Source organism: Vespa crabro, chromosome 9, assembly GCF_910589235.1.
Source record: "Vespa crabro chromosome 9, iyVesCrab1.2, whole genome shotgun sequence".
In the NCBI taxonomy this organism is placed as follows: domain Eukaryota; kingdom Metazoa; phylum Arthropoda; class Insecta; order Hymenoptera; family Vespidae; genus Vespa; species Vespa crabro.
In genome coordinates this window covers 270907-279943 of record NC_060963.1, presented here as the reverse complement: position 1 = coordinate 279943, position 9037 = coordinate 270907, and the positions used below count along the sequence as shown (strand labels likewise).

The 9037-nt window shown below is 32.1% G+C and overlaps 4 protein-coding genes across 9 annotated transcripts; 1 reads left to right on the top strand and 3 right to left on the bottom strand.

The window, feature by feature from the left end:
- Positions 1–438: 438 nt before the first annotated feature.
- LOC124426867 lies at positions 439–2284 on the bottom strand. The gene is made up of 2 exons (XM_046969042.1): positions 2130–2284; positions 439–1984 (listed from the first exon to the last, which is right to left on the bottom strand). Exon 2 carries the CDS (start codon positions 1946–1948, stop codon positions 986–988), a length of 963 nt encoding a protein of 320 aa, XP_046824998.1. The 5' UTR covers positions 1949–1984; positions 2130–2284; the 3' UTR covers positions 439–985.
- Positions 2285–2369: 85 nt separating this feature from the next.
- LOC124426874 (28S ribosomal protein S14, mitochondrial) lies at positions 2370–3263 on the bottom strand. The gene is made up of 3 exons (XM_046969057.1): positions 3105–3263; positions 2765–2902; positions 2370–2687 (listed from the first exon to the last, which is right to left on the bottom strand). The coding sequence occupies exons 1-3, from the start codon at positions 3177–3179 to the stop codon at positions 2502–2504; spliced, it is 399 nt and encodes a 132-aa protein (XP_046825013.1). The 5' UTR covers positions 3180–3263; the 3' UTR covers positions 2370–2501.
- A 124-nt stretch (positions 3264–3387) lies between these two features.
- On the bottom strand, positions 3388–7457 carry LOC124426864 (elongation factor 1-alpha). Of its 3 annotated transcripts, none has more exons than XM_046969040.1 (6): positions 7419–7457; positions 6037–6118; positions 5520–5692; positions 4676–5284; positions 4321–4596; positions 3388–4240 (listed from the first exon to the last, which is right to left on the bottom strand). In XM_046969040.1, exons 3-6 carry the CDS (start codon positions 5661–5663, stop codon positions 3881–3883), a joined length of 1389 nt encoding a protein of 462 aa, XP_046824996.1. In that variant the 5' UTR covers positions 5664–5692; positions 6037–6118; positions 7419–7457; the 3' UTR covers positions 3388–3880. The 3 variants fall into 3 exon arrangements, with proteins under 3 accessions (XP_046824996.1, XP_046824995.1, XP_046824994.1); XM_046969039.1 differs by lacking the exon at positions 7419–7457 and adding an exon at positions 7281–7340; XM_046969038.1 differs by lacking the exon at positions 7419–7457 and having other exon boundaries at positions 6037–6163.
- LOC124426868 (ER membrane protein complex subunit 10) lies at positions 6298–8910 on the top strand. Of its 4 annotated transcripts, XM_046969043.1 has the most exons (6): positions 6298–6430; positions 6781–6903; positions 7782–7865; positions 7954–8217; positions 8314–8580; positions 8659–8910. In XM_046969043.1, the coding sequence occupies exons 3-6, from the start codon at positions 7806–7808 to the stop codon at positions 8758–8760; spliced, it is 693 nt and encodes a 230-aa protein (XP_046824999.1). In that variant the 5' UTR covers positions 6298–6430; positions 6781–6903; positions 7782–7805; the 3' UTR covers positions 8761–8910. The 4 variants fall into 4 exon arrangements, with proteins under 4 accessions (XP_046824999.1, XP_046825001.1, XP_046825002.1 ...); XM_046969045.1 differs by lacking the exon at positions 6781–6903; XM_046969046.1 differs by lacking the exons at positions 6298–6430; positions 6781–6903 and adding an exon at positions 7350–7368.
- Positions 8911–9037: the final 127 nt, after the last annotated feature.

Sequence of the window (9037 nt, the reverse complement as noted above, 5' to 3'; positions counted from 1 at the left end):
AAATGTGAAATATATACGCTTTATTAATAAGATCGTGCCGAAAGCGGAAAAAAATAAGACGCATAAAGAATGTGTTTAAAAATGAAGAAGAAAAAAAGAAAAAGAAAAAAGAAATGACACACGAATCAAGTACTGGGAATGTTTGTTGGTTGCTTCAGAAATGGCCTATACAAATTCACAAAGAATTCCTCTTCGTAATTGTACAAATGGATCAACAAATTCTATCAATCATTTGTTAATGAATATATCATTCATTAAAAGACATGTTGAATTTTTAATATGAATTCTATCATGAGTTATGCATTTAAGTATACATTTTCATAAATAATTTTATAATCTTCATTATGCTTAATACTTTCTAGTTAATAATATAAAACTATGTATATAAAAGATATATGCTTGAAAGCATTTTACAAGTATTAAAATATAACAATCTAATAAGAATAAAATTCTTTATTAAATGATTGCATACACATTGTAATTAATAAATATTTATGCAGAATGTATTAAATGTATTTTTAATGCATTATCATCGGTCTATCACGCGAATCAACATTATACACGATATACCGATTTAATGATATACTGCTTATATATATATATATATTCATTTAGCGGAGTAACAATGCGCAAATGTGACCGCTAACAATGGATTACATTATAAGTAAGTAGTAATGGAATGATATAAAAATAAATTATTTTTGTTATAACATACTTGTTCGTACGATTAACAATTGAGCGAATATCCTACAAGCAGGCACAGTTTATTACATTTATTATGGGGAACTTTTAATATATATATATATTCCTACTTAAGAATTAATAATTAAATTAACAATAGGAAGTTTAGAATATCACCATTTGGCAGAGATTTGTTAATAATTCATTGGCAATCTATAGAGTAGTTATGACACGTTATATAAATGTTAAATGTCATTACTTTTGAAGTATGTTACGTCTAAAGTCTTAAAGTCTGTTTTAATATTCATTGTTGGTGCATAGATAATTCTTTACATTTCAATTTCAATGTTGTGTTTTCCTCTTTAAGAGATTCTAACTCGTCTAATTTCTTTTGTAAATCGCTATATCGCTTTTGTAAAATAATTAAATCCTCTTGTAATCTTTCATTTTCTTCTATTAATGCTCTCATACGAATTGAATCCCTTGTAGGATGTATTTCTTTGATTATCTCATCGGTTTGTAACAATGTACTCTTAATAAAAGTTTTTTGTGAATTTATATGAAAGTCTTGCATAGCTTTTAACAATTTTGTGCTTTCTTGTTTGGTATATGTACTTATGAGATCTTTAATTGCATTAAGTAATGCAACTGGATCATATTCTTTTGTTTCAGACTTCTTAATAGAACCTTCAATCACACGCCCTCCCCTTTCCTTCGTCATATCAATGTGAGGAGTGCTTCCTTTCGAAGAATCCGCCGGACGACTGTTCTCTTTACTGGAACTGTCCAAGGAACGGGTATTATCCTTATAACTACCAGATCGACGATTATGATCTTTAATTATAATTTTACTTTCTGATATTTTAACTTTTGCCTCTTGTTTATTATCCTTATCTCTAAAGTCCGATTTAACTTTATTTTCCATTGATTTTAATTTATTTTCAGCACCTTTGTCCTTCCTCTCGGAGGATTTTGCTTTTACCATCTGCTTTTTGGTATCATGTTCGGTTAAACCTTTTACATCCTTGATAGGCGACTCTTTTTTATTAGATTCTCTGATCTGTGGCAATTTTGATACCTTGGTCGAGACACTTTCAGTTTTTTGTTGTTGTTGTACGAGTTTTTCAAAATCATCTTGTTCCGACAAACGTTGTAAGGGCGAAGAGGTTGTGTGTCTGATCGTTACATGTCGATCTACTTGATTTTCTACAAAACTTCTTTTCTCATTTGGCAATAAATCTAAATCTTCTAAAAATGAGTCATTCATTATGTATTACACACCAGTTTTTGATTTGGTTTAAAACTGCAAATAAATACAAAAGAAATTTTCATATTTTCTACATCGTAAAAAAATATTTATGAAAACTTATTTAAGATTGATAATTTGATAATTACATTAATTTTATTTACGATTAAAAATTAAATCTTATATAATTAAAAATACGTACGGTATTAATTATAGATTGAAAAATATACAACGACGATGCGGCACTCTCCCGCTATTTAACTGTAAATAGAGGCGACCATGGAGATCGTTGGAAGAACAGCTGATCCTATTGCTTAAATTTGCGCGCTATCTATCGGAACTTGAAGACAATGGCCAACGAAGTCATTATAGTTCAGTAATATGTTGTCGAATGAACAATTTCATCATTTTAAAATTCTAAGATGAGAATAAGCGAAATAAAACGAATTTTAAGATTTTTTTTTTTTTCTTTTTGTATTTTTCACTTCTTACAATTTAAACTAGGCATATATAACATGAACCATACACGAGGGAAGAAATAAAGATCAAATTTGTTCTTTATCATTTTCGTGTCCTACCACATGGCTCGTTGTATACCAGCTAATTTATTATAATCTGCTAGGTCACGGAACACTATCCTTGATAATCTCCATCTGTATACGATTCCTCTAGGTCGCGAAGTTAGTACACACCGAAAAGTCAATTGTCTTAAAGCAGTCTGTCTAGGAATTCTTTCTTGTATTTCTTTCTCAACGAGATCCTAAAATAAATATTAAGAAAGATATATTGTGAAATAAAAAAAGGCGTATGGATAATCTCTAAAAGAGATTTAATTACTCTAATTTCAATAGGTAAAATGTCATTTCGCTTCATTGCAACCAATCTCAATCTTTCTTCTGCATATTCTCCAGCCAATCTTCTACGCTTAGCATCGCGTCTCATTCTGCAGCCGACATAATTGCGTATTTGTTGAAACTACAATAATATTATAGTTCGCATAAGCAAAAGAAAAAATATGAAAATATGGATTTGTAAAAGGTTAAGTTATTTCCTACATAAATAATCATTTAATAGTAAAAAATATCACTGAAATTTTCTGTGCGTGTGTATATATATATATATATATATATATATATATACAGACATGAAGAATTTGAAGGATTTTAATCGTACTCACATCACGCCCTAACGATCTTGAACTTTGTGAAAATATATTAAGAAAAGTGGAAACACCGGTTACAAGCGCAGCCATATTTTTCGAAAGTGCTGCTTCCTACTGCCGGTGGATCGAATAATTCATAATTCGTTTCATTATCAACGCTATCGCCATCTATCCAAATTCATCGCATGCAAAGATATATCGAACTGACCTACCTAATAGTGAGGTCGCTTTTACAAATCATAATGTTATAATAAAACTATTTGTGTGATGGAAGGGATTTATCTGATAGAAGGATAAATATCGCAGATGGAGAATTTATTCTTTCCGTATAATAATTAAAAAAATATAATTAAGCCGAGTTAAATTATTATTTCATTCGTGTTGAGTTATGAAATAATATAGATGTTATTCAGTAGCTTTTACTCTTGCTTCATATATTTCATGTAATAGCGTTGTTCTTGCCATCATCGACAAGGGGTCATCGTCGATTCGTTGCCTCCCCTGCGGAATTCTTTACGATGAAACAAGTTACGAAATAATAATCTTAATAAGATCGACGTACGTTGAAAAGCTTGGATAAATACGCAGTTATCATGTCTAAAATAATAAAAGTCAATTTTTTTCCTTTTCGTTGAATATAAATTTATAAAAGAAATTTTAAAAAACAGAAACGATAATGATAAAAACATTAATATAAATGCCAGCTTATATGAAAGATATGAAGAAAGAACGCTAACTATTTCAGCTGTAATAAACCGGTTAATCCGGCGATAAACATATACGGAAAATAGTTATTTCTTTTTCTGAGCTTTTTCGGCAGCCTTGGTGACTTTTCCACCGCTTGCATCCTTAAAAGTAACAGCCTTGATTACACCGACTGCTACCGTCTGACGCATGTCACGGACAGCGAAACGTCCCAATGGCGGAAATTCTTGGAAAGATTCGACGCACATGGGCTTGCTTGGTACAAGAGTAACGATAGCTGCGTCTCCTGATTTGATTGATTTTGGATTCTCCTCGGTAGTCTTGCCAGTACGGCGGTCGCATTTCTCCTTAATTTCGGCAAATTTGCAGGCAATATGAGCAGTATGACAATCCAATACCGGTGTATAACCATTGCTGATTTGCCCCGGATGATTTAGTACAATGACCTATATTACGTATATTTTTATTGAAATAAATTCAACTTCATTATTTCTTGGAAAGCTATAAACAAATAAGTTTATTTTACCTGAGCAGTAAAGTCTGCAGCTCCTTTAGGCGGATTGCTCTTAGAGTCGCCAGCAACAAATCCACGACGCAATTCTTTGACAGAAACGTTCTTCACGTTGAAACCGACATTATCACCAGGTACAGCCTCTAGTAATGCCTCGTGATGCATTTCCACCGACTTTACTTCAGTGGTCAGGCCTGCAGGGGCAAACGTAACGACCATACCTGGCTTCAATACACCAGTTTCAACCCGACCAACAGGTACAGTTCCGATACCACCAATCTTATAAACATCCTGTAAAAATGATATCATATAGGAAAGCCATTAAGAGGGAGATTTTTTAATTAGATAGATTTATTAAATAAATAATTACTTGAAGTGGGAGGCGGAGTGGTTTGTCGGTTGGCCTGGAAGGTGGAAGAATAGCATCGAGAGCTTCGATAAGACATTTCCCTTCCGCTTTACCTTCCTTACGCTCAATTTGCCATCCCTTGAACCAAGGCATTTTGCTCGATGCCTCCAACATGTTATCCCCGTGCCAACCAGAAATTGGTACAAATGCAACAGCAGCTGGATTATAACCAATTTTCTTTATATAGGATGATACTTCTTTCTTTATTTCTTCAAAACGAGTCTCAGAGTATGCAGGCTCGGTAGAGTCCATTTTGTTGACACCAACAATGAGTTGTTTTACACCAAGCGTAAAAGCCAGTAATGCGTGTTCACGAGTTTGTCCATTCTTTGAAATACCAGCTTCAAATTCTCCGGTACCAGCAGCAACGATCAATACGGCACAATCCGCTTGGGAAGTACCAGTAATCATGTTTTTTATGAAATCTCTGTGTCCAGGTGCATCTATGATTGTGACATAATATTTGGAGGTTTCGAATTTCCAAAGAGCAATGTCGATAGTAATACCACGTTCACGTTCTGCTTTCAGCTTATCCAAAACCCATGCATATTTGAAGGAACCCTTACCCATCTATAATTTCCAAAAACACAATTGATGAACATAAAATATGTTCGATTAAAAGAATAATAGAATCATTCCTTATGCTATATAAAATTTCACAATATTGTGCAAAAATAAGAAAATTTTAATGCTCGGACAAATATGAATTATCATCGCTGGTTTCGTAGTCTTACGATCCAATATTTTATCGTTTAATTTATGACATAATTTAGCTAAAACATGATAGTTAATACACAGAACTTACTTCTTGGGCTTCCTTCTCGAACTTTTCAATGGTACGTTTATCGATACCACCGCATTTATAAATCAAATGTCCAGTGGTAGTTGATTTCCCAGAATCTACGTGTCCGATGACGACAATGTTAATATGCACTTTTTCTTTACCCATTTTTTAGCTTTTGAAGTAGCTTAAAATATCTACATAAAAAGATAAGATAAATTTCATATGAAATCAATATTGGAATTATTAAACTTTTTTTTTTTTTTTTTTTTTTTTTTTTCGTTTCAATATTAAAGGTGAAAATATACTCAATAGAAGAATAATTTATTTACGATTTTTAAAAGTTTTCCTTATTACGTATGTTGTGTAATACGAATAGAGAAATAAAACTCTTATTATAATATTTGAAAAGTTATGACCAAATGTGTAACGGGTTTAAGGTTATACGAATATTAAAATATATTTTTTGATATTATTAATTTGTCTTAACCATTTATTAAACTTTATCGATTAATAGATTAAAAAAAACTTTCGTTTTTACCAAAATTGTAACTTAATTGAGAATCTCTTCTGAAATTTTCAAAGTAGTAAGACCTCCTTCCTTCTTCGTCCACGTGGCGGATCTGAGCATTCGGGAAGAGAACCGGCGACCATTTTGTAAAAGAGAAAGCAGATTTGCGCTGTTGTCACATCTTAGATTTGCAACTTATCGTAAATCTGATATATTCTTATAATTATAACCTTTATAGAAATAATGGTTCGTAAAGTCTTATAATCTTTTTGGATGGATCAAAATTCATGGAAAAAAAAAAAAAAAAAAAAAAAAAAGGAACTCGGTGGTTTATTAACTCGTTTTTAATCCTAATACCATTCAGATCGCGCATCGCAAGTGATGAAACTCAAGAAAGTCCTTTGAAAAGATTCTTTATTCTACGGTAAGACTATTCATCATCCTTGGTTTTATAATGATTTATCCCAACGGCGAACAAGAACTCAAGAATAATTCTTGAGCGACATTGAAAAACAAGGTCTCATTTTAAAGACGAAGTCTCGGAAAAATGATCTTTTTTCGAAAATAGTTTACACATAAGAACAAAGCTTTTACAAAAATTCGAAAAGGTCATGTCCTCGGTTAAATCTTTGTCTTTAAAATGACATCTTGTGAGTTAAAATCGATAAAGAATTACACTGGGATTCATTGTTTGCCGAAACATTTTTCGAAAAAAAAAAGCAAAAAAAAAAAAAAATAAGAAAAAAAAAGAAAGAAAAAAGTTTCACATAGTAGCGCCCCTGGAAATATGCGGCCAAAGGGAAGAAGTTCGAAGAGCCCCGCTACTGACGATCTCCAATCACGCTCAAATGGGGGATTATGTTTGTTCCGTGAAGTAGCGATTACCTGCTTATTTGTGTACGTAAATAACTGATGCTCAAATTTTCCGAGCCATTCCAAATGCAAAGAAATAATACGTTTCACGATACTCGCACGGAGAATATACGATAAATTCGCTCTTTGAACAGATAATTCTATGGGGAAAGAATAAGAAAATTCGTATGTCATAAAGATCGTTATGCGCGAGAAACTTAAAATAATTTTAATTAAAAATGTTCATCTCGGGACAATTGTCCTTGTTTAAAATGCGCTTTTTCTTAATTCGAACGATTAACGAGTTAGTTTTTTTTTTTTATGTACTCCTATTACTGCAAGACGCACGCGTTACCATCAAAGAGAGATATACCATATGAGAGATTGAAAAGTGTGAACTCACAGTCTATTAAACTACTTACTCTAATCCACACGAAACGAATAGTTATGCACGAATAGTTAAAGGAGAATAATCAACACAAGCTCATACATCGATACGATAGACGCATGGTAGGGACAGCGTTCCCCGCTTATATTCGTATTTCATATTTTGCCCATACCTGTCGCTGAAGTCGCACACGCTTCGAATAAAAGTTAATGAACAGCCTTAATGTTTTTCGAAGTAATCTTGCTTAATTATTAAATAGTATTAGTAATAGTAGCATGATCTTATGAAAATAGTATACGTAGTTGCGTATAAGTACTGAATAGTGTTGCTTGATTTTTTGCTTCTATGAATCAAGTTTCAAGGTTGGTCAGCCTGACTAGCGTTTAACAATTTTATTGTAATATCCCTAATAATATAGTTACATAGATAAATTTCTATAAAGCAGAAACTCTTGATATACAATGAAATTTATGTATTTTTGATTCTGTGATTGTTTTATCATTTTCATGATTTTTATTTTTTAATTTTAAACTAGGAAATCGATAAATAAGTCAACGACATGCATCTGTCATGTGTTATCTTTAGTCTGTTCTTAGGAATATCATCATTTACACATGGGGTTAGTGAAGTCTATTATGTTTCGTCAAATTGATAGAAACATCAACAACATTATTATTATAATGAAATAATAATCATTTAAATTGTAGATCGAACTTGATATTGATGGTTGGCTTCAGTTGAGATTATGGCATGCGCTCAATGATGAACCAGGACCGAATTTTGTAGAAAGGGGAAATGTAACGATTACTAGTGTACGTAGTGGAGCTTCAGTTGTTGGACAAAATGGACTTTTACAAGCACAAATTAATCAATTAAAAGATCTAGCTAAGAACGATGGAAAGTATAGATTAAAAGCAATAGCTCGTACTTCTTCTGGAAGTGAAACAACTTTCTTAACTTCTATACCGGCGGTAAAATTATAAATTTTTCTTTTATGCACATAGACATATTTTTCTGACATTTAATCAATTCAAATAGGTGTCTTAAGTTGGATTTATAAATTGCAGTGTTATTTACTTGGATCAAATCTCGAAGATATTTTAACAGTATGGATAGATAGTTCCGCGGAGCCAATAGCAGTAAGTCTATCATCTTCTGGTCCATGTGTTATGGATAGTCCTTTTACAAATATGTGGACTACAAATATAATAGTCAAGTATCCTGATAGCGGCCCTGCACCAGATACAGCGACTTATATTCAAAAACTTGAACGAGAACGTGAAGCTCGAGAAAGAGGAGAGACCAAAGATAACAGATCATTCCTCGCGAAATATGTAAGATTTACATTACACTCATATCATAATAATCTTTAGAGTTGGAATTCTCATTTATTTCCTTTTCCAATATTTCAGTGGATGTATATCGTTCCTGCATTGATCTTCGTTCTTTTAACATCAGCAACCAATCCCGAAGCTGCTGCTGCCGGTGGTAGTGGCAGCGGTCAAAGACAGTGATTCCCTTTTTTAAGACTACTTTACTGTACCTGCGAGTATATTGTGACCTAAATTGTGATCTTGCTGATGTGTGAGACTTTTCTGTATGTTTTCATGTAATTATTATTGTATTATATTCTTGCTTTAATAAATGTGTACAGTATAAATATATTATACGTTACGATAGGATATGCATCTTACACAAATTTATGTATAATTATATTTATCTAAGCGTAAACAAATCATATATTTCATTATTACATTTTAATTGTATCATATATGGGCGTTTTTTATTTAG

Bases quoted from the DNA above. Each gene is read 5' to 3' on its own strand.
- LOC124426867 (XM_046969042.1), bottom strand. From the start codon at position 1,948: ATGAATGACTCATTTTTAGAAGATTTAGATTTATTGCCAAATGAGAAA.
- LOC124426874 (XM_046969057.1), bottom strand. From the start codon at position 3,179: ATGGCTGCGCTTGTAACCGGTGTTTCCACTTTTCTTAATATATTTTCA. The intron at 2,903-3,104 runs GTGAGTACGATT...ATATTATTGTAG, and splicing joins CAAGATCGTTAGGGCGTGAT to TTTCAACAAATACGCAATTA. The intron at 2,688-2,764 runs GTAATTAAATCT...TATTTATTTTAG, and splicing joins TTTTACCTATTGAAATTAGA to GATCTCGTTGAGAAAGAAAT.
- LOC124426864 (XM_046969040.1), bottom strand. From the start codon at position 5,663: ATGGGTAAAGAAAAAGTGCATATTAACATTGTCGTCATCGGACACGTA. The intron at 5,285-5,519 runs GTAAGTTCTGTG...TGGAAATTATAG, and splicing joins TCGAGAAGGAAGCCCAAGAA to ATGGGTAAGGGTTCCTTCAA. The intron at 4,241-4,320 runs GTAAAATAAACT...TACGTAATATAG, and splicing joins CTGCAGACTTTACTGCTCAG to GTCATTGTACTAAATCATCC.
- LOC124426868 (XM_046969045.1), top strand. From the start codon at position 7,806: ATGCATCTGTCATGTGTTATCTTTAGTCTGTTCTTAGGAATATCATCA. The intron at 7,866-7,953 runs GTTAGTGAAGTC...TTTAAATTGTAG, and splicing joins TATCATCATTTACACATGGG to ATCGAACTTGATATTGATGG. The intron at 8,218-8,313 runs GTAAAATTATAA...TATAAATTGCAG, and splicing joins TCTTAACTTCTATACCGGCG to TGTTATTTACTTGGATCAAA.